We start from the raw sequence: 23,974 nt of genomic DNA, 5'->3' as shown, positions 1-23,974 counted from the left end.
GGATCCTTTAATCTGGTCCCAGTCGCCTGCTCTGACCTGTGGCAGTCCTTCCCACAGGACCTGGCAGGCATTGGCTTTGGTCAGATTCGGCGAGAAGAGCACTGTGTAGAAAGTCCTCCCTCTTCCTTGCAGTTTGCTGGGGTTTGTGAGGGTATGCCATCCTTCACCAGGATGCAAGTGATGTACTTCTTGGTACCCCTCTTCTTCTCTAGGACATAAAAGAAGTGGAAACCATGGTCCATGTCCCAGAGGAGTTGAACACACAAGCAGACAAATGCACCATGGGCGTGGCAGTCATCCAGAGCTCAGAGTTTTTCCTGCCTCTCCGGACACACTCTGTAGTGGGACAGCTTCTCTGGGTTAGCAGCCAGGTGCCTCACCAGCTCCAGCACTTCCCTCTTAAGCTGCTCTCTAGCTGCCTCCCACTGTCAGGTGTGCCTCCAGGTGTAGTGGTAACAGCACTATCTGACATGCACCTTCCCCACAGCCCACCATCTTCAGGCTGAGGGAAAGGCCTGCTGCTGCCCATGCCAGGCCATCCAGAACTCCCAGGAGGAAGCCATAGATCCCATGCCCTCCAGTAGGCTGTTGCTGAAGTGAGGGCTCAGGTTCCCGAGGTATGCAGCTACCTGCTAATAGAAACTGGCTATCACTGGATAGCCTGGCTCATGCACCAGGGTATAGGTATTCTCCAGTTAAAGACGAGCCCCTGTATTTAGACATGGAGATGAAGCAGGCAGCTTGGCACCACCTCAACAGCAAGAAGGACCTCTGGCTGTAGGCTCGGGGACAACAAGGTGGTGAAGTAAACCCTGTCTCCCCACTCCAGCTGCCAGTTGGCTTTGGTGTCTGGAGTCATGTGGGTCTCCTGCAGGAACAGCGCAGAGTACTCCGCCATTTCCTGGGGAAAGGAGAGTACTTGGCAGCTGCAGAGACCCATCCTGCAGCCATGCATGTTGAGAGTAACCAGAGTGCGGTACCTCACTGATGGGGTTTATTATTGGCTGGGCTTTCATGGGAAGCAACACCAGCTGTAGTGCTCGTCAGCAATCCCACTGCCCTCCCATAAGTGTAGAGGACATTGTGGAAGCTAAGGGCCTGCTGGTAGTTGTCGGCGCCGAGCGTCATGTCACGGTGGGCCGAGACGGTCAAACAGGTGGGATTAGTGGCAAGGAGTCAGAGCAGTCGACACGCGTATGGTTTCAAAACAGAATGCTTTTATTTTTCTTTTACTTATGCCAATGATGGTAGTGTAGCGTAGGTCTGGTCAAACTTGGTTACAACGATAACGAGGAAATGAGGCTGATCGGTAATGACAGCTGTGAAGAACGTGAATGAGTTGGCCGGAATGCGATACACGAGTCAATCGAAAACATGGAATGAGTAGCCGAAACGTGTACAAAGGTAACCGGAACGAACAAGTGATCGGAACGTGGACGAGTAATCGAGATGAAATGAAGACGAGCGTTTTTGAGGAAGGGGTACGCCGGGACTCGATGGTGGTGGGGAGACCAGTGGAACTCTGGGCTCAAACGAACCAGGGGTGGACCACCTGAGGCAGTCTCCGCTGTGACGGTCTCTGCTCAGATCTGGTCTCCTGGTCTGGTCTCCGCTGTGGGCGGAAACTCACTGGCCTTAACTGTGTTTCAGGTGGCCAATCACATGGCTTCCCCCATGGAAGATTCTAGCTAAATTACATCATGCCTAGAACAAGACCGGGCATGCGCATAGTGCCAATTTAGGTTACCTCATTTTAAACCACATAAGGGTCAAGCGTGGGGAATGTTTTTGGGCATGCGTACTGGCCTTCTGGGGTTTTTCCACTGGCATGCCTATACATGTTTCTGCTTAACTCTGTGTTTTCCAGCACCTTCCTTAATTTTGGTTCAGACAGTACTTTTTGGCATTACATGGCTTATGTCCCTTGTCTTCCTCCAAAAAAGCCCTCACCAAATTGAGGACTTGGTGGAAATCACAGCGGTCAGAGTGAGCTGCACCTTCTTCCCAGGGTGCAGTGTGCTCTCCAGGAATTGAAGCAGCTCCTCCATGGGTACCTCCAAGTTAAGAGGTCTGCAAGCTTTATGGAGCCCACAGACTCCTGGGCTAGGGACAGAAATTACACGTAAACTGGTATAAGTGATTGGAAACCAGTTCAAATCTGTAACACAACAGAAGTTCAGTGCACATTAACTGGTTTCAAAATGGCTAAATCTGGTTTAAAATAAACCTTGATGGATGTAGTATCAGACTGAACTGATTTAGTCTAGATCAGTTTATTGAACTTCAGTCCCAGATCCCCTCCAAAGTCAAGTTAACTCACAATACCCCAGCATCCCAGGATGCTTTGCACCTTCTCCCCCCTCTCCTGCAGGGTGGGTAGGCTAGGCTTGGCCCAAGCTGTCTGCTCCAGCTGAGCAGGGAATCATTCTTTAGCACCCCCTAGCTTCTGGGCTGGGCCACTGCTGGCACACGGCTCCATTTCCAGAATCAAAAGTGAATGTCTGTTCACTTGTTTATTGGTTCAGATTACAGAGCTTAGACTTACCTGCAAAGATTGAATCAATTCAGGCCTGGGCTTTTTAATTATTTGTGTTTAGTCCCAATCATCCTTTTCCTGGTCCTGTCATTCGGTGGGCTTCTCCTGGCTGGTGGCTGGGGTGTGTGTTTTATTTCTCCCCCTCTGCCTCCATGGGGCAGAGCCATAGCAGAGAACCACCCAAAGTACCCAGTCTGTTGCGTCCCCCAACACTGAGAGAGGGGGAGCTGCAGTCCCTTGGGGCAGGCAAACAGGTAGCATGGGGAGTGGCAGAGAAACTGGCAGTGGGATCTCTTCAGGGTCCCCCTCAGGGTTGGGAAGATATTCATGGGGGACCCTACTTCTCCCCCGTCTGTACTGGGGCCACAGTATGTGCTGGGATCCGTGATGAGTTTGACTTCAACTGGGGATGGAAGAGAGTTTGGGCACCTGGGTGGTTGGTGGTCCCCTCCTGAGAGCCCTGGGAAAGTGATTCCTCCCTAGGGCTCCAGTCTCTACCAGGTGGTCAGAGGAGGAGGGCTCCACCATTGAACCCACCCCAGGGACAGCTGGGGCTGGGGCCTCAGCATCTGAATTGATGGGGGATAGATTACAGCTAGTAGTGTTGGGGGTCTCCTCCATACAAAACCCAGTGCCTTTATGTCCTCTATTTTTCCCCCCAAAAGAAAAATAGAGGACATAAAGGCATCTGGTTTTGTATCAGTAGAAGACAGAGGACAACCAAAATGTCCTCTGTGATGACCGCCCTAGTCGTGAGAGAGGGGCTTTCTCCATATAGGACCCAAGCTGCACCTGGGCCTTGCTCTTCACCTTGCTCTGGGCACCAGATTGCCACCCATATGGGACCAGCACCCACTCAGCCTTGAAGTGGTCTGGGGAGGGGTCGGCCTGGGGTGCTGGGAGGGGTGTTGGTGGGTGCAGGTGTACCCCTTCACCATCCTCCCCTGCCTGTGCCCTCCTGCTCTGCAACCCCACCAGTGGCTGTGGCATGAGCTTGTGGGAAGTCTGAATGCTGGAGCTGAGGTGCTAGGGGTGCTGCTGGTGGTGGCACCCCTTTCCTTGCCAGGGTTCTGTTGTGCTGGGCATTGCTGACTGAAGGCACCAGAAACACCTCACCTCCTCTGCAGAGTAGACGATCTTGTTGGGGGACCTCTGGAAGGGGAGCATAAAGGTCCCACCCCCCCACCTTACCTGGATGGTAGCCTGGCAGCGGAAGGATTGGGTGTGAAGGCTGGGTTCCAGCACTTCAGCAGAAGGGTGGTAACCAGGGAGAAGGCTCCCCAGGTCTTGCCGAAAGAGCATGAAGGCCCAGTTAAGGAGGCAGGGGAAATGGGCCTGAAGGACTGCCCAGGCCCCCAGTTCTTCCAGGAGCTTGATGGGCATGTGCTTGCCCCCCACTGTGAGCCCCTTCTCCACCACCTGTGCAGTGGCCTCCATGGCAAGGTAGAAAACACCTTTGCCATAGTGTTTGGAGGTCACCATGAAGGGTCTCCCACATTTCATTGGCTGCCCCCTGTTTGAGGGGCCAATCATGTGGCAGCTCCTTCTTGCACTGCCATGGGAGGCTATGTAGGAAGGGGTTGTGTGAGTTGCGGGAGAGAGAGCCAAGTGCTTCCCCTCTGTCAAGGTGGAAATGGATGGCTTGCTGCAGCGTGGGGCCCAGGGCTCCTCCTCCAGCTGCACTCGGGGTGGGGGTAGCTATGTGGGGGGTCTGAGTCATGAGTGTGAGGAGCTGGGGTTGGGGTCAGGGCTGTTGGATAGTATGCTGCCGGCTTACTCAGCCGTACACAAAACACTGGGAGAGGGGAAGTGGAGCATAGGATTCACCACAGAAGGGTAGACACAGGGTGCTTTTGGAGCAGCCAGCTGGAAAGCTGATGATGTTTGATGGAGGGGCCCCATTGTTGTTGTGGGGTCTCCTTTCGTTGTAGGCAGCTGTAGCAGTAGGTAGTGGCTGGTGATGAGTGAGGCAAGAGGTTTCCCTTCCCCCTGAGAGGGCAGGGGGGCTGTAGGTTTAGGCAGAGGTGGTGGTGGTGGGGAGAGCAGGAGCCTGCGGCAGCTCAGTAGAGCTGCTCATCCCTGGTCCAGCAGCTCCAGCAGCAGTCAGCAGAATGGTGGTGCTCCCCTGTGGTCATAGGATCTCAGACAAGATGGACCTATGTTCTGACTTGGTAAATGGCAGTTCTTATGTTCTGCTGCTGGCAGGAGTTATCTTGCTTTCAACACTAACCTCAGCAAAATTTTCTTCAACTTGAACAATGTTCATAGTCTGTATCATTGGTGCCCAACTTTTTCAGGCTTTGGGCCAGATGACTGTTATGGGTCAGTCCACAGGCTGGATCTGGTGCATGGAATCAGTCCATAGCCCTGATTTCAGTGTGGGATCAGCATACAGATGCTTGCACCCATATTGTTCCCATCTTCATTAATGATGTGGAAATTGGAGTCAGAAGCGGACTGGCCAAGTTCACCGATGACACCAAACTTTGGGGCAAAGCATCCACGCCAAAAGACAGGCAGGTGATCCAGGCTGACCTGGACAGGCCCAGCAAATAGGCAGATGAGAACCTGATGTTTAACACTGAAAAATGCACGGTTCTCCACCTTGGGAAGAAAAACCTGCAACATCCTTATAGGCTCAGCACTGCTATGCTGGCTAACACTACAGAAGAAAGACTTGGGGGTCATCATTGACCACAAGATGAACATGAGCCTGCAATGCGATGCTGCAGCTAGTAAAGCGACCAAAACGCTGGCTTGCATCCATAGATGCTTCTCAAGCAAATCCCAGGACATCATTCTCCCCTTGTACTCGGCCTTGGTGAGGCCGCAGCTGGAGTACTGTGTCCAGTTTTGGGCTCCACAATTCAAAAAGGATGTGGAGAAGCTTGAGAGAGTGCAGAGAAGAGCCACGTGCATGATCAGAGGTCAGGAAAACAGACCTTACAATGACAGGCTGAGAGCTATGGGGCTCTTTTGCTTGGAAAAGTGCAGGCTCAGGGGTGATCTGATGGCCACCTACAAGTTTATCAATGGTGACCACCAGGCTCTGGGAATGATGAGGTCGAATGGTCATAAACTACTGCGAGACCGTTTCAGGCTGGACATAAGGAAGAATTTCTTTAATGTCCGAGCCCCCAAGGTCTGGAACAGCCTGCCAGCGGAGGTGGTTCAAGCACCTACATTGAACACCTTCAAGAGCAAACTGGATGCTTATCTTGCTGGGATCCTATGACCCCAGCTGACTTCATGCCCTTTGGGCGGGGGGCTGGACTCGATGATCTTCTGAGGTCCCTTCCAGCCCAAATGTCCATGAAATCTATGAAATGTGAAATCTATGAAATCTGGCATATGGACCCAGCCCCGTGCACTAGACTGGACCCACTGTCCTGAGCCAGGCTCCACGTGCACTGGATTGGGCCCCATACTGCAACCATGCATGCAGACTTGGTTCAGCACATGGGCCATGTCTTCTGATCCACAAAGCTTGTTAATTTGTTAGTGGGCAAGAAGTGGCAGCATTAATTGCCACCTCTTTCCACTGCCATGTTTCCAGACCTCTGAGGAGCCCATAGGCCAGATATGACACAGCTCCGTGGGCTGGACAGTGAACACCTCTGATCTACATTGAGTTGTCAATTTATATTGTGGGCAATATACAGAGTGCAGGGATCCTGAATCAGTATAGCACTGGAGCCCTACTGTTAAATACTTGTACTTGATGCTTAGACCATGTCAGAATCCAGCAGAGAAACCTTTTCACTCATCATTTCAACCCTGAAGAGGTCTCAATATAAAATGTTATATGAAAAATATGTACATCAAAATGTACAAATGATTGTGCCCAAATTATATATTTGAGTGCAATATGTACAGAAATTTAAGGGAACCCACTTGCATTGAAGCTCATCCACTTTGTCTGAATTGTTTGCTTGTGTGTCTATGGGATGGTGAGCCTTTTGGGTCACCTGTAAAGTGCTACTTCACTGGGGTGGTGCATAAGGAATAAGCAAGGTTGAAAATCTCCGATGTATTTTTTTTTAATCTATTTTCCATTGATGTGAAACTCATTTTAATACAAGTTAGCAGAAACAAAGCAGAGAAACTATAGTTCTATTGGGAGAAAAAAACCAAACCCTACATCTAAGATGCACATTACTTTTTGTAATGTAAGACACACACACACACACACAATTTTTAAAGAAGAATATGTGCATAGCTTTTCCCTAGGTACCGTCTTCTTGTGACCAGTAAGGATTTTTTGGGGGGAAGGGAGGCATAAGCATGTTTCTACTAAACTCATTTTCTTTTAAGTGGTACTAGAGATTTGATAGCATAAAGTGGCAAGTCCTTCAAGTGAATGAAGGCAATTGTTTTTAAAAATTCAAAAACGGGAGAATAAAGATGAAAGGCAAAAATTGATAATGTTCAAAGAAATTGAGTTTTAAAAGAACATATCAAAAATTAATTTAAACTGAGCCCATTTCTTATTTAGCATGAAAGTGCTATTTCTGGCAGCTTCTTCTTTTTTGCCTATGATGGCATTCAGCCTGCCTTTTGCCTTGCCTTTGTTTTTGGTTCAGTGAGCAGAAAATGTGCTACTTTGGTCAGTCCAGTTAGCACTCTCTTGTATTCCATGTTTTCAGGCAGCAGAGGCAAAATATTGGTTCTGATGGAATCAGTAAGACAGAACTCCCTTGTAGAGGTGCACCCACTGCACCGATATATCGGTCGCATATCGGATCAACATTGATAAAAGGGAAATTAACATTACCGGCCATCGGCTTTTTTTGACTGGTGTAGCTGATAATGTCACCAATAAATGCAACGTGCATATGTGCAGCCACAACATGCGCACGACCAGGAATATAGCCTGGCAGCTTGGAGAGCAGCGCCTTGCAGGTAAGTCTGCAGGGGGTAAAGGGTTTGAGGCAGAGAAGGGGTTTGGTGGGGCAGATTGGGGCCCTCATGGTGAGGGAGGGGCTGTGGCAGGGGCAGGGAGAAGTGCTGGTGCTGGTGCTGGTTGGTGCTGGTGCTGCCCAGCCAGGGTGGCGGATGCAACCCCAGGGCCAGGAGCGAGATGGAGCCGTGAGAAGCTCATCCAGGGACACAGAGGGTGGGGGGGGAAGGGGAGCGGCTCCCCACCCTCATGCACCCCCAAGAAAAGCGTGGGGGAGCATATGCCATCCCCCTCCCCAGATTTGTGTGAGGGGTGATGGCCAGCTGCCTGCTTTGGGCTTGGAGTCAGGGCCTGTGCTGGCCTCTTCGTGGCAGGCAGCTGGGCCAGAGCTGGGCGTGGGGCATGCCAGGAGCGGGGTAGGTGGCAGTGCTGGGAGGGGTGGCTATGGGGGGTGGGAGCTACAGGAAATTTTGGGGTGGCTATAGCCTCCCAAAGCCCCTGCACCCCTTGGACAAGCTGCCTGTGACTGCTTCCCTCTCCTAGTCCCAAGGTTGCATTTATCACCCTGGCTGGGCAGTGCCTGCTCCTGCCCTACTCCTTCACTTACTGTGGGGACCTCAATCTGCCCCTATCACCCCCCACCCAACTTACTGGCAAGATGCTGCTCCATGCTGCCTGGCTGCATTCCTGTAAATTGGCTATCGGATTGGCATCGGCTAATAGGGCTGACTAATAATCGGCTATCTGTATCGGCCAAGAAAATCTACTCTCATGGACTTCAGTAGATCTAGGATTTCACTGTATAAGCTAGGTCCAAAATGAATGTAGAACGATAGAAAATTAGGGTTGGAAGGGACTTCAGGAGGACATCTAGTCCAACCCCCGCTCAAGGCAGGCCCATCACCAACTAGATCATTCAGGTCAGTGCTTTGTTGAGCATTAATCTCCAGGGATGGAGATTCCATCACCTCTCTAGGTAACCTGTTCCAGTGCTTCACCACCATCTAGTGAGAGAGTTTTTCCTAATATCCAACCTAAACTTCCCTTGCTGCAGCTTGAGACCATTGCTCCTTGTTCTGTCATCTGCCCCCCACTAAGACCAGTCCAACTCCATCCACTTTGCAACCACCCTACAGGTAGTTGAAGGCTGCTATCAAATCCCCCGTCAGTCTTCTGCATAATAAATATGCCCAGTTCCCTCAGCCTCTCCTCAGAAGTCATGTCCTCCAGCCCCCGCACTATTTTCATTGACCTCCACTGGACTCTCTCCAAATTGTCTGCATCCTTTCTGTTGTGGGGGGGCCCAAAACTGAACACAGTACTCAAGATGTGGTCTCATCAATGCAGAGTAGAGGGGAATAATCACTTCCCTTGACCTACTCTTAACACACCTACTTATGCAGCCCAGGATGCCATTAGCCTTTTTGACAACAAGGGCATACTGTTAGCTCATATTCAGCTTATTGTTCACTGTATCCCCCAGGTCCTTTTCTGCAGAGCTGCTGCCCAGTCAGTTGGCTCCCAGCCTGTCCCGGTGCATGAGATTGCTCAGTCCTAAGTGCAAGACTTTGCACTTATCCTTGTTGAGCCTCATGAGATTCCTTTTGGCCCAGTCTTCCAACTTGTCTAGGTCACTCTGAATCCTAGTTCAACTCTTCAGTATATCTACTACTCTCCCCAGCTTGGTGTCATCTCTGAAACTGCTGAAGGTACACTCCATCCCATCTTCTAGATTGTTAATGAAGATACTGACCAAAACCAGCCTCTGGACCAGCCCCTGGGGCACTCCACTTGATACTGGCTGCCAAGTAAACATTGAGCCATTAATCACTTCCCGTTCAGCCAGACGGTCCAGCCAGTTTTCTGTCCACCTTACAGTCCATTCATTCAACCCGTACTTCCTTAGCTTGCTTGCAAGGATGCTGTGGGAGACCCTATCAAAAGCCTTGCTGAAGTGAAGGTATACCACATCCACTGCTTTTCCCAGATCCATGGACTTAGGCACTTACAAATCCATCTAAATTCTGTTTCAAGAATCTGAGACCAAAACTGTGAGCTACAACCTTCACTATGCCTGTTAAGGCCCGCTTGCTCCACTGCATGCTTGGAGCTTCTCTAAAGCCATCTACGCTGGTTGTAAGGTTTGGGCATGGAGGCAATGGGGGCAAAAGAGCAGGGAACAAATAAAGCATGTCAGAAAATTTCTGTTCATGCACAGCTGAGACAACTTACATTTTTTGTATGAAATCCGGTCAATTAAAGTTGTTTTGACAGTGGTTTTGGTGCTTCAGGCTTTTAATTCTTTTTTCTTTCAAAACGAAGGGCATGATTTGTAGAGGTGCCAAATGACCATCATTCTCACTGAAGTGAAAAGAATCCTCAAATGCAGAGATTCTCTGAAAATCTCTAGTGAAGTCTTTAACAAATATTGTAAGCCCATTTGAAGATACTGAGAATAATAAATATTTGGGTCCAAACATTGCTTTGTTACCTATTGTTCCTCAGGGATTTATTTTTAAGCTGAAAAATGACTTCTGAGTCTGTGGTGCCCCTGGGCTTTAATTTATCACTGGCAGAGAAAGGAACACAGAGCACAGAAGTCAGTGGCCAATTCAAGAAAAGACCATAAATTAATAAGGCTGTTTTCTTTGGGGGGGCGGGGGGCACTATATAACTAGTTAAAACATGCAAAGAGGAATGATGTAGCTCTACAATGTTTTATTCATTATAAACTGGAAAAATTCACTGCAGCCTGAAGCAACTTTTCTTTCTCATTTTTTTTTCTAGAGGTTTCAATGAATACCATCTCAAAGGTTCTTGGTAGGAGGGTTCAGCTTAAAGGGCTAATTGGAAAGCGAGCTGTGAAATGCCCCTATTGTGATTTTTATTTCATGAAGAATGGTTCAGATCTTCAGCGTCATATTTGGGCTCATGAAGGTAGCAACATAAACTTTAAACTCACATTATTTATCTTTGGTATTCCTTGCCTGTGTTATCTTAATATACTAAATAAGACAGTGAAAGTGAATGACATTTCCAATCTGTTCACATTTGTCTAGTTCTCTGTACATGCTCCACTGCCTAAAAGAGAGTCTGAAAGTTTATGGCTGTGGCTTAACAAATTACTTTAATTTGAAGTTAAGGAAAGGTTAAATAAACCAGTGTGTTGGGTTCTCAATCACACAGAACTGCATGTCATGTGATTCTCAGCCTCAGTAGACAGGTCAGGACTAACACAGAAATGAATAAGTTTCTGATCCCCCTTGGTTTATGAATGAATTAATTTCTGTTAGTTTAGAAAGCATTGTCTTTTAAAATAAGTGTGGGCAAGCTGCATGTAACTAAATTCATAATAAAGTCTTAACTAAACCCAGTCGTTTTCAGTTATTCATCATACTTACAACTCCCTTTGCACTTGTCCACAAGTGCCTAAGATGGAAATTTATTAATCAAACAAATGATATCCAGTCACATTTGATCATAGTGATGACTTACCTGAGCAATTAAATTAGGTGGTGTGCATGCACAATGACTGGAGTGAAGGTAAAAGGTGGTGAAAAGCATAGAACAATTCTGATTTTTCTTTTTTTATCCAAAGTTGTGCAAGTCACTTATACAGATTTCCAAAATGTGCTGGCAACAAATTTTGGGAACGGAGCTGTCCCTATTGAAGTTTTACAGAACCCCAAGCTGGCTTTTTAAACTTTTTTTTTACCAAGTAGATGGAAGCCTTTCTGCTTCTTAGTGGTTTCAGTCAGTTTTGTTTCTCCCAACCATGCAGTTGGTCTAATAGAAGATATCACCCACAGGAATTCTTGCCTCTTGCATGTCGCAGTGATGGTCTAGGAAATAACATCACTTAAACACTTCAGTCAGTTAATATGTCATGTATCATTATTGATTGTGACTTAAAATGTGTATTTTCCATCCTATACCAAATCTGCTGTAGATAAAAAAACACAAGAATCTCAGTACAGTTGATTCCAAAGTACTAGGGCCATAAGCGTTTAGAGTAGCAATAATGGACCCCTCCACTTTGCCTTTATTAAATTATATGTTTGGTCATTGTGTAGTCTCCCATTGGGAGCCTAGGTAACTCCAAAATTACCCTTTCAGGCAGCATGTCACCTAGGTAAGATTTTTCTCTGGCCTTCTAGAAAATGGGATTACTGTCCAACTAAACAAGTGTATGAGGAGGGTGTGGGGGAGATCTGTCTTGAAACAATAAAGTCATCAGGGAGTCAGTCCTACATGTTCAGGTCTATATGCCTAAATCAGGGACCTGAATCTGGTAAATCTATCTAACTTTCTGAGTACTCAGTTCTTTTAGTTAGATAAATATGTATGGCAGAGGCTCAGCATCTTTGAAAATCCTGTCACTTGGTCAAAATCCTAATCATAGATTTAGATTCTAAATTGCAGAATCCAAATTTGAAAAAAAATATTGCCCCGTTTCCCTTGTAGTTCAAATAATTTAGCAGTTTTTCTCTCCTCTAATGTCACAGTTTAGACATTTCACCACCTCAGTCATATAATTTCTTTTTCTTCCCTGTTGCTAGGTATCAAGCCATTCAAATGTTCTCTTTGTGATTATGCCACTCGCAGCAAGAGTAATCTGAAAGCCCATATGAATCGCCACAGCACGGAGAAAACTCACCTATGTGACATGTGCGGGAAAAAGTTCAAGTCAAAGGGCACTTTGAAGAGCCATAAACTCCTCCATACAGCTGATGGTGAGTGCATGTTTTATAACCCAAAGCTCACATGCTCGGATGCTAGCTAAATGTTGTCTAAATGTTAATACAATTATGGTGATGATGATGCAGTTTTCCTGTCATTAGGGAGTATGCAGATTTTCTTTATTGATGAGAAAAAATGTTGAAATACGGAGCCACTGAAAACACTGTGTGCTTAACTTCCATAAATGGAAAGGCTGCTGACTACTAAAGATTTGATCTAAAATGCTGGTTTGGCTTTATCTCAGGCATACAGAACTCCATGCACAGAGCATGGGAGTCTGACAGATGGAAGGATTGAAGGATCCTCTTTTATGGGAGGGTAATGCAGTGACTGGTGTAAAAAATACAAAACATGAGAGAAATACTCTTCAAATACGAAATGTAACTAAAATTAAGTGTTTAAAGTGTAAAGTATGTACTCTTACTCACTGGAAAACATGGGTTGCAAAAATTAACTCCATAACAATCAAAACAATGTTTTAACATTTTTGTTACTTTTTTTTTTTAATTTCAAAAAATGAAATTTACTTTTTTGGTGTTTTTTGAAGTAGGCACAATGTGATTTAGTATCATTGCCTTGCCTTGCATTTTTGTAGCTTGCTCAGTGCTTATATGTTACAGTTGATTGAAGTATCATCAAATCTTATTCATTCCTTTCTTTATCAGGTTTGGAATATCACTTTTACTTTTTGAGTAATGAATTAGTATTAGCTTCTTAAACATCTGATATCCATGCTTAGCTCCCTTTCCATCTCCCTTTTTAGGTTTTCATTTCCAGGGTAAACCATACCTCTCACAATGGCAGAATTGTATTTCAGACACAAACAAATGTTCTTAAGGAATATACAATTCTTCTTAAATTAACTAGTGTAAGTAAATCATGAAATGACCATGTTTTCCTTTTAAAAACTGTGCTCTTAGGAGCCCCAGTGTATTTGAATTAATGGTAGAACTATTAGGAGACACACTTCATGAAATGGTGCAGCTCTACTTTGAATCAAGGCAGAGACTATATGCATCAAAAGAAACCCTTCTGAACAGTCATGTTAATTCATCAGTTTTTGTTCATGTTGGTGGCAGCGATCACTCATAGTTGAGGATAATCACTCTCACGAGTCAAGTTAAGGGTTGTAGATGTGTTCATTGATGGCTAAGGCTGATCCTAGAGCCGCAGAGTCTGGCAGATGGCACAGGTGGTGGTTAAAGGGAGGGTCGAACCACAGATTTCTTGCTCTTGTTTCCTTTCTTTCTGTTTCTGTCATTTTTCTGCTTCCAGGGCAAGACTGTTTTCCTCAAAGTAAGATGTACCTTCTTTCACAAGACGTCACCATGTAGCTCTGTCCCAGGCTACTTTTTCCCAATTTGTGATATCATTGCCTTACTTAACATTTGCCTTGAGGGTGTCCTTGAAGTGTTTTCTCTGGTCTACGTGTGTCCTTTGTCTTTGCCTGAGTTGGGAGTATAGCAATTGGTTGGTAAACATACATCAGGCACGTGCACACAAATGCCCTGTCTTCTGCAGCTCGTGTTGATTTTGTTCACATACTTCAGTCAAAAGGAAATTTCGAGGTGTGATTAACATAGAAGATTTTCTAGTTTTGAGAACGTGCACAGACCCTGTATAAGTGGTTATTAGATATGAGCAGATATTTTTTTGAGCCTTTCTTTTTTGGCCCTTGTGGTTTAATCTCACAATCTACCTTTGTATTTTCATTCTCAAAGTTTAGATGCAATTATTTTCATACATAAATAATAAAATGTGGATTTAAAAATCCTCTTTGTGTTTGCAAAGCAAATCGTTCGGTTCCAGCTCATTTACATGTACAAGTAAGTGATTGTTGTATCACTGGATTGTGACTATTTTGACAACTTAAAACTAATAGCATAGAATCATAGAAAGTTTTGGACTTTCAGTCCAATGACATGAAATCCTGATGAAACAGAACTAGACAGAATTGGAGAATCATGAGTCATGATTGGATTTAAATCATAGAAAGTTAGGGTTGAAAGGGACCTCAGCAGGTCATCTGGTCCAACCCCCTGCTCAAAGCAGGACCATCCCTAACTAGATTATTTCAGCCAAATGGCATTTAATCATAAAGGGCATTTATAGACATGCTCTAGAAGTTGGGAGAGGGAGCACTTTAATTAAGAGCCTCTCCGAAGAGGCTTAATTGAGAGCCATGCTAATTAAAGCACCTGGAACGTCACATGTATCAGCATCCCCATGCTCAAACATGGTGGTGGGGCACTTTAACTAAGGTTAATCGAACAAGCTTTATTTAAAATGCCTCCACCACCATTCTTCAGCTTTGGGACGCCGATACACATGATGTCGGAGAGTGCTGGAGCATGGTAATTGCCACTCTCCAGCAAACTCAATTAATCAAGTCTGCTCTAACTTACTGTAAGTACACCGCATTGAAGCATCCTTGCTGCATGTGTATATGTGCCCAACAGCTTTGGATGTATCTGGACTTGGATTTAAAAATGTGGTGTGAGAACTTTTTAACTAAGTCTAGTGTAGACTTCCATCTTCCCCTGGAGTAGGCTGCCTTGCTGCTTTGGCTGTTGCTCTGCTTCCCAGTGGTATGGATGGATCTAGGCCTTTTCTCTTTGTTACTTGCTTTTTCTTTTTCACTCTTAGAAGAATTTTAAGGGTGAAATTCTGTTTCTTCAGGATTTCATGTCATACATATGAAACCTCTCGGAAGTTTGGATCATGCCCTTCTTTAAACTTGTTGCCATAAATTCTACACATACTTTACACACTGGTGGCAAGTAGGATCAAATTTCTGTTAGCCAGGGGTGTATTGTATGATGGATAGCTTGAGGCAGTGCAGCCTCTTGAACAGTTCTCTTGTATGGTATCCATTCCCTTGGTAGCTGCAGTCCAAGTTCTTACTAACGCACTCTGGTGTTCTTCAGTTATTCCACAACTAAAGAAAATTAATTGGAAAACAATGCTTCTGCTGTTTCCTAGTCTTGCTTTGTGGCTTATGACTTCAGGCATTTTTTGTTCAAATATCAGCTCTGCAGGGTCAGTTTAACTAGTGGAATATAAAGTGGTTTTCTATCTGCTTTTATTCCTCTCAGGAGTGACATGACAGAAAGCAGTTCAGTAGTCGAGGCTTATTACTGTTTATGATTAGAAATGTAGCAGAGAAGCTGATTTTCATTATTTTAATTAGATAGCAAAATTAGTCTGAAGATTTCTCTTAGCTGTGTTTTATGGAAGCTGTCACTTTCAGTATAAAACATTTTCAGTTTTTATGAACAAATTCAGAATTTAAAGGAACCAGACCTGTTTTATGATCAACTGTAGCAAATCTACCTTATCCCTCTTTGACTTTGGGTCATTTTAACAAATGTTTCAAATAGCTTGAATAAATAAAGCATGGGCATCCTATCATAAGGGGGAAATCCCTGTATGCTTTTGAATATGTTGTATCATATGGAGGACAATGGTAATGGAGGAACAAAGAAAACAGAGAAAGTCACTTGCAGAAATGGAAGATGAGGAAAAAAACCCCAGAAACCCAGAGAGTAATGTGACACAGAGTGATAGAGATGTGAATGTTCCAGCCTAGTCCATTTTACCTTTTGCAAAGCCTCAAACAACAACCGGCTCAACCCCTGCCTCCCCACACACACTAGGCTGCTCTGGGTACGTGACAGCAGTGATTCTAGGGAGGAGCTATGCCAAAATTTGGGGTGGCTACAGCCCCCTCCATAGCCCCCCCCCGAGCACAGCCCTGGTGAAAAGAATCCAGTGCAGCCCTGGCCCCAGCCCTCAGCTGCAACCCGCCCACCTGCCCCATGCTGATCTGGGGGGTACACGCCCCACTACCCCCGTGCCCTCCTGGCGTGTGCACAGCAGCCACCCCCCTGCCCCAGCTGGGTAGTGCCTGCTCCCTCCCTCACTGCAGGGGGTATTGATCTGCCCCGCAATGCCCCTTCCCTCCCCCCTCCACAATGGACTTACCAGCTGGAGGCAGCTCTCCACACTGTATCAGAAATTGCTTCCTTAAAAATCTGATATTGGTATTGGCCCCAAGAATCTCTATTGGTACACCCATTCAGGAGACCAACCTCCAATACCCAGGACAGCTGTCTTGACCTGGGCAGAGGGGGCATGTGCACAGAGCTTAGTGGGAAGCAACATATAAATTGTATACCCCACCTCATGTTCTAATTTCTTCCTTTTGTCATGCTTATGTCATGGCAAATCACCATTTCTTTCGCTGCATATCATTGCTCCACCTTTTTTGTTGTTTTGCCTATTATAATTAGTGGTTAGCATAATATTTTGCATGCATATAGACTTTGTTCCATTGTTGCACAGGCACTCTTCTGGGTGGGGATCACCCATAGGTTATCCTGTGGTCCAGAGTTCCTTTTTGTGTATCATTCCCTAATAAAATAGGGAATCTTTAACCTCCAGGATATCTATCTTACCCATCTGTACCTGTCTTGAGCTAGTTCAGTTGGCTTTTACAATGGTTGGACTCTTGGTCTTGTAACTCCGGCTGTAATCTTGCATTGCTAATTCAGCATTTGTTATTAGTTATTTGTATCCCCTACCCTACAATTGTGATCCTCAACTTCCTCCATAACACAGGACAAAAGAAAGTTCACTCAATAATTTCTGCTTCAAGTTTTTATTGTCTAAATCCCCAGGGAAGTACTCTGCCTGTAAAACGTGTCCTAGTCTTCTTTGTAACTAGGCTTTTACCAGTATACCTGCATACCACCTATGCTAATTTTTAGCTCGGTTGAGTACAGTCTTTTGAGTATAGATTGAGAAGGCAAGGTATAAAAATACCAGGTTCACAATATTTAATCAGAGTATTGTATTATCCAGCAGCCCTAGTCACAGCCAGAACCCTATGGCACTACATGGAACAAATACTACATGACAGGTGAATTTTATCTTACAATACATTTTGCTGCTAATGGTTGTTTGGTATATAGCCTTTAAAAGAGTGTCTATCAGGATGGTTTAAGTCGTTATTTTAAACTTAACTATGCCAAAGAAAAATGCCAATAAAGATCGTTATTGAAGACCAGCTGTAATAATTTTCAGCATTCCAGAAATAAATCCAGTGAATGTCAGAAATAAAACATTACATGAATCAGAACATTTGGGTAGAGATGGGATAAACAGCTGCAAACATGCCTGAACATCTGCCTTTTAAGGATTAGTTTGCTTACTACCAAAGAAGGATTGGCAACTCTATTTTTGGAAAGCAATGATTTTCATTGGCTACTTAAAATGATCTACAGTGTTTTCCCTTTGAAGTGGTTATCCCAAGGTATATATGCACTATTTAATTCTTCCAGTTAAAGATGGCAGTCAGAGGCTTCTATTCCAGTCAGGCCTATTTCACTAGAGTTTTGTGAATCTGATCACAAATTCTAATAGATAAATTAACTGTCTTGGGATGTTCTTACTCTGTTATTACTGGCCTCATTACAGCTAATAAGGGTTACTTGGATAAGGAAGAGACAAGCTGAATGTTGAGATAATGATAGAAATAGCTTTTGATTGGTATGAGTGAATTCAGGTTAGGAGGGCTGCATCCCAGGGTAGTGATGGAGCTGGCACAGGAGATACTGGAGCTCGTGGCAGTAGTATTTACTAAGTTGTGGGAGACACGCAAAGCATGAGAGAAGTGGAAAAGAGCCAAACATAGGGCCTCTTTAAAAAGAAAAAAGCCATTGGAGTCAGGAGTGGACTGGCCAAGTTCGCCGATGACACCAAACTTTGGGGCAAAGCATCCATGCCAGAAGATAGGTGGGTGATCCAGGCTGACCTGGACAGGCTCAGCAAATGGGCAGATGACAACCCGATGGTGTTTAACACCGAAAAATGCAAGGTTCTCCACCTTAGGAGGAAAAACCTGCAGCATCCTTATAGGCTCAGCAGTGCTACGTTGGATAGCACTAGAGAAGAAAGAGACTTGGGGGTCATCATTGACCACAAGATGAACATGAGCCTGCAATGCGATGCTGCAGCTAATAAAGTGACCAAAACGCTGGCTTGGATCCACAGATGCTTCTCGAGCAAATCCCAGGACGTCATTCTCCCCTTGTACTCGGCCTTGATGAGGCTGCAGCTGTAGTACTGTGTCCAGTTTTGGGCTCCACAATTCAAAAAGGATGTGGAGAAGCTTAAGAGAGTCCAGAGGAGAGCCACGCGCATGATCAGAGGTCAGGAAAAGAGATCTTATGATGACAGGCTGAGAGGCATGGGACTCTTTAGCCTGGAAAAGCATAGGCTCAGGGGTGATCTGATGGCCACCTATAAGTTTCTCAGGGGTGACCACCAGGATCTGGGGGAACGTCTGTTCACCAGAGCACCCCAAGGGATGACGAGGTTGAACGGTCACAAACTCCTGCAAGACCGTTTCAGGCTGGACATAAGGAAGAATTTCTTTCCTGTCCGAGCCCCCAAGGTCTGGAACAGTCTGCCAGCGGAGGTGGTTCAAGCACCTACATTGAACACCTTCAAGAGTAAATTGGATGCTTATCTTTCTGGGATCCTAGGACCCCAGCTGACTTCCTGCCCTTTGGGCAGGTGGCTGGATTCGATGATCTCCCGAGGTCCCTTCCAGCCCTGATGTCTATGAAATCTGTGAAAAAGAGGATCTGGGGGGTTATATGTAAGTTAGCCTAACTTCAATGCCTAGGAATTTACTGGAACGTATCATAAGAAAGTTAATTTGTAAGCACCTGGAGGAGAAAAATCTAATCATAAGAAGTCAGCATAGGTTTGTCGAGAACAAATCGTGACAAACAAATTTGATCTCGTGTTGTGACAAAATTACTAGCTGGAAGGATTAAGGGAATATAGTAGATATAATATATCTGGATTTCAGCTAAGCTTTTGACAAAGTCCCATATGACCTTCTCATAAGCGAACTGGAGAAAAGCAAGCGAGATGAAACTGCTACAAGGTGGATAGACAACAAAATAACCACCAGAAAAGAGCAACTGTAAGTGGATCCATGTCAGAATAGCAGGAGGTTTCATGTGGAGGCATAGTGCTGTTCAGTGTATTTATCAACTATTTGGATACTGGAGTTGAGACTTTTCTGAGCAAATTTCTGAGCAAAGTTTATGGAGGGGAAAGGATGATAGAAAGGAGATGCATTGTATGGAGTTGTTCGCTGTCCTCAGGTTACAGAGCAGAGTGGAGGGTGTTTGGTTTGTCCTGTTTCTGGGTTTTGCTGGTTTACATGGGACAAGGAAGGAATTTCCACTAGGGCTGTATGAAACTTTGCACCCTGATTCAATTCAGCAGATATTTGGCCTGATTTGGTGGCTGAATCTCTGAAACCAAATTGAATCAGAGGACCCTTTAATCTCTCTGAATCAAATCGGAACCCTCCAAATCGATTCAGAGAGATTCAGGAAGATTCGGCGATTTGGACCTAGACACAGCTTTAAATATTTTCTCTACATACCTCTAGGTAGCAGGCAGCTTGTAAATGCTGTGGTGGTGGGGTGGTTGGAGTGTCCCACAGAAGCGTGGGGGGCTCCCCAGCGTGCTTGGCAGCAGACCTGGAAGTAGACCAGAAGCACTTCGTGTCCACTTCTGGGTCTGCCGAGGACAGCATGGGGGTCCCCCTCACACCCCCTCCTCCAGCTCAGTGAGTGGTGCCTCCTAGGTTTGGGGGGGCACCCGGCGTCCCCATGCAGCCGATTGCTGAGCCGGGGGGAGGGGCTCCCCGGCTGACCTGGAAGCGGACCGGAAGTGCTTCTGGTCCACTTCCAGGTTTGTTGTCAAGCGCGCTGGGAAGCCCCATGCGCTTCTGTGGGACACTCCCTCCTGTGGGACGTTCCATCCGCCCCAGCATCGCAGCATTCATGAGCCGCTCCTGGTGCCTCAAGGTATGTAGAAAAAACATTTAAAGCTGTGTCTATGGCCAAATCGCTAATTCTCCGAATCAGCATCAAATCTTCAGATTTGGATTTGGCCACATCGAATCGGGGATGGTGATCTGAATCAACGAATTGAATCACTGTCCCTGATTTGGGCTGAATACGAATTGAATAGGGCCCATTTCACACATCCTTAATTTCTACCACTACCCCCCCTCTTCTGTTGCTACAAGTGTCAGGAGTCTTTGTCACGTTCCTCAGAAGTGTTGGGTGTTGGCTGCAAGGTGGGGGACTGACGGACATGTGCCAGAGTTTCCTGGTTAGTTTCTGTTCTTGCCGTTCTGCTCAGGATCACACCGATCACCACAATTGGGGTCAGGAAAGACTTTAACCCATGGTTACATTGGTACAGACTATGGGGGATTTTTGCCTTTCTCTGTAGCTGGTGCGGGACATAGTATTCTTTCTTGAATCCTTTGAGTGTATTTACCAGTTGTGCAGTGGCAGGACATTAAAGAGTGCCCTCATCCCCCTGCTTTATCTGTGGCAGGTTAGGATGTTCTAGGTGACCTTGGGCTAAGTGCTTTTGCACTTGTGTGACAGGGTTGTTTATCTAGTTTTAGGAATAGGTTAGATAAGAACTTGTGTGGGATGGTTTGGATAGGGATGTATCTGTCTAGACAGTTGTTGGACCAGAAGATCTCCTGAGGTCCTTCCAGCCCTGCTTTTCTGTGAACTAACTTAAATTAAGAAATATCAATGAACTCTTTGAGTATTTGAATGGAAGAATCAAGCTCCCTGACTTGGTTTTCTCTCCCTGTTTCAGGAAAGCAGTTTAAATGTACAGTGTGTGACTACACTGCAGCCCAAAAGCCACAGCTCCTACGTCACATGGAACAACATGTATCCTTCAAGGTAAGAAATCAGATAAGCCATGGTTAGTTCTTTTGTAGGAATGGAGATGTCTTCAAACTTCACAGGAGGGTTTTAGGAGAAAGTAACATGATTTTTCATGATGAATCCATGATGTTATATGTTTTTAATGTTGACACTCCATCAGCAAGGGTTATTGTATAAAGAATGGAATTGAAAATGCTTCATGTTTTCAAAGAAGCAAACTTCCATGCATTGTTTGCTGTGTCCCTTAAGCCTTTTTCAAGGTGGCCACTGCATATATAAAAGATTAGTTAATTTAATTCAAAAGAAATAGGAGACTATGAATCCTGTCTAAAAAGTACCTTGGGATAAGTTTTAAAGCGCGTTAAAGTTCCAATGAGGTTCTTAGATTTTATTTTAATAAAACTTAGTATTATAGTCTAAGTTTTACCTTGGCTCTCAGTGTAGTAAAATTTTATACCATGAATACAGAGATTTCTATAATTGAGGAACAAAAATGACATACCTTTTCATTTTCAGCAAAAACTAATATTTAATCTTTGAAAAAATGCTCAGCATAATTTAACAGTATATCCTGATAAAGGGTAAACTTTTTAGCTATTCTACAAAGAAGTTTTATCATTATTTGTATGCATTGCCTGTCCTTACCTGGAAATTCATTATTTTATCAATAATAGCCAACATTGTGTTGACTCTTTCTAAAACAGAAATTAAGACAATCCTCAGATTGGAGTTTGTTTTATTTTTTATGTTGGTCTTACTGAAATTTTAAAGTAAGACATCTAGAATGTTGTAATTTTTAGATAATTATATATTTTTTCTTAATCAGATAATTTTTATTCCTTCTGCATCTTATCTATATTTCAAGTATTTATTATGCTGGATAGAAATTTAGTGCTTTGATTTTTGATGGCTGTTCCTATGAGCTTACGTTTTATAGTTGTCACACAGCAGGGCTGTTACATGTTTGAGAAGTTGGTTGCTTTTTATAGAATAGAGCCCTCTCTTAATCTGCTATATAATTATTATGCTATTTGTAATAGATGCCTTTTTGTTTGCAAATACTTCTTTCAAAGGTCTGGAGGAAAATTTGAAGGAAGATTTGTATTCATTATTTAGAAAAACATATTTTGGGACAAAAATACTTAAAATGCAACCCTTGTGGTATGCAGTCCTGGTAGACCTCTGGATAGAATTTGAATTCTCGTGGCCCCTTGTCTCCTTTCATGCCTCCTGTCAGTCTGAAATAGGAGTAGCCAATGAATTATTAAGAGAACTTCAAGAAATCCCAACTGGCTCTGTGAAGAAGGTTTGTTAGAGTTTTTTACTAAACTCGTGGTCGGTGACTGCATCCACTTCTGTTGGGACCATTGTCTGTGTATGTGTAAAATGCAAGTGAGGATGTTGCAATCATGTGGTATGTCTGTACAGCTCCTGGCACATGTTCACTAAAGGTGCCAGGGGATCTGATTCCCAATCCCAACAATAGTGCCTCCTGCCATGCCACATGTGACACGATTTGGGGATCAGGGATCAGGTCCTAATCATGCCCTCTCTACTTGCTGGTGCAGGAGGAGCCTGGGAGCCTGATCTTGGGCTCCTCCTGCACTACCGTATTGAAAGCTGGGTGCTGGCAAGACCCATGGCTGTGCCAGTACTGGGTCTGATAATCACCTGACTGTCAGTACCAGCCCTGGAGCAGCCCTGGACATGCCATGTATTCTGTGTAAGGATCCATGCAAACCAACCATAAAAATGTTGTACATTTTATATGGAACATTTTTCTTGCAGGTTTCCACTTTATGGTGCCTTATATTGGACGTTTGTGTTAGAACCCTGGCCATTTATGCTCCAATTAATATCTCAATCGCGGCATAAATGTAGCGCACAGAAGGACCCTAATTCTCATCTGTCTGATTTCTAAATTGCCAGGCCTTTTTGAGATAGTAGTTGAGCCAGGAGATGGTGGTGAATTTCAAATGGTTGTCGGTATTCTTGGCCTTAGAAAATATGCAGAGTGCAAGAATTGGGGTGATGAAGTTTATTCTCCATTAGTGAGTTAATTTTTGTTTGCTTTATCCTGATGCCCAATGAGCAGTAACTGTAATTCAGCCAAGTAAGTAGCAGGCAGTAATTTCTTCTGCCCAGTTAATTTTAAACCTCCTTTTTATGGTAGGAGTGGGAGGGGGAGAGGAAAATCAAAGTTACTTTTACTCAACCCAGCATGGCTCTCTGACAAGGACAGAAGGGAGTAATTAGGTATTTTTCTTCCTTTCATTTTTTTAAATACTAATCAGTGGGCGCATCTACATGTTCATTAATGCACAATGGTGACTGCACATTTAATTTAGTAGGTGTATAATTAAGTACTAAATGCGCACTAGCCAGAGTTATTGTGCAGTAGCATTAGTGAATGCCTTTTTAGTGAGGCTCCTGCGCAGTAGCCTGATAATACTACACAGCAGCATATTAGCACGGTCCGTGCTGTGACATGCTGCTGTGAAGTGCTGTTAGGCTACTGCACAATTAATGTCTCATGTAGATGTGCCCAGTATGAACTGATATATGCTAGCCTGAAGGATTTCTAGCATATACACCAGCATATCATCTAGACAGCATTCCCTGCATTCCCTGTACCTTTTTATTTGGTGTCGTGCACTGAGGGAAATGTAGGGGGGAAAATGGTTTTCTGAAATTGCCACCATGTTTTTTGCTCAGACATTACAGTGATGTGAACTATGTAAGCAAGTGAATTTCAAAGGATAGGGAAGTAGAGCAGCAGCCAGGGGGAATAGCACAAACCTGAAATAGTAAATGCAGGTTGAGTGATGTTAAGAGAAATGACATAGGCTGGCCAAAGATGCTACGGTGGGAATTGGGAAAACTGCTTCTATGTATTATAAGAGGCTGGGAGGATGGTCCAGGTCAGGAGAAGAAGAGAGAGAACATGAGGGAAGCCATTTCATGTCAGACGAGGTTCAGCTAGTTCAGCTAGCCGGATATTCTGTATCTCAC

At 44.8% G+C, this 23,974-nt stretch overlaps 1 protein-coding gene across 4 annotated transcripts in view; it reads left to right on the top strand.

Moving 5' to 3' along the window:
- ZFAT (zinc finger and AT-hook domain containing) overlaps positions 1-23,974 on the top strand; it is a 272,893-nt gene that overhangs the window by 195,995 nt on the left and 52,924 nt on the right. For all 4 annotated transcript variants that reach the window (XM_090040693.1, XM_090040692.1, XM_090040691.1 and 1 more), the window contains 3 exons: positions 10,224-10,373; positions 11,996-12,169; positions 20,889-20,977. In XM_090040693.1, the coding sequence (XP_089896819.1) occupies positions 10,224-10,373; positions 11,996-12,169; positions 20,889-20,977 (413 nt within the window). The remainder of the gene's footprint in view (positions 1-10,223; positions 10,374-11,995; positions 12,170-20,888; positions 20,978-23,974) is intronic.

Source organism: Crocodylus siamensis, chromosome 3 (assembly GCF_052110815.1).
Source record: "Crocodylus siamensis isolate JL-2025a chromosome 3, ASM5211081v1, whole genome shotgun sequence".
NCBI lineage: Eukaryota > Metazoa > Chordata > Crocodylia > Crocodylidae > Crocodylus > Crocodylus siamensis.
This window is presented reverse-complemented; position numbering and strand designations above follow the sequence as displayed.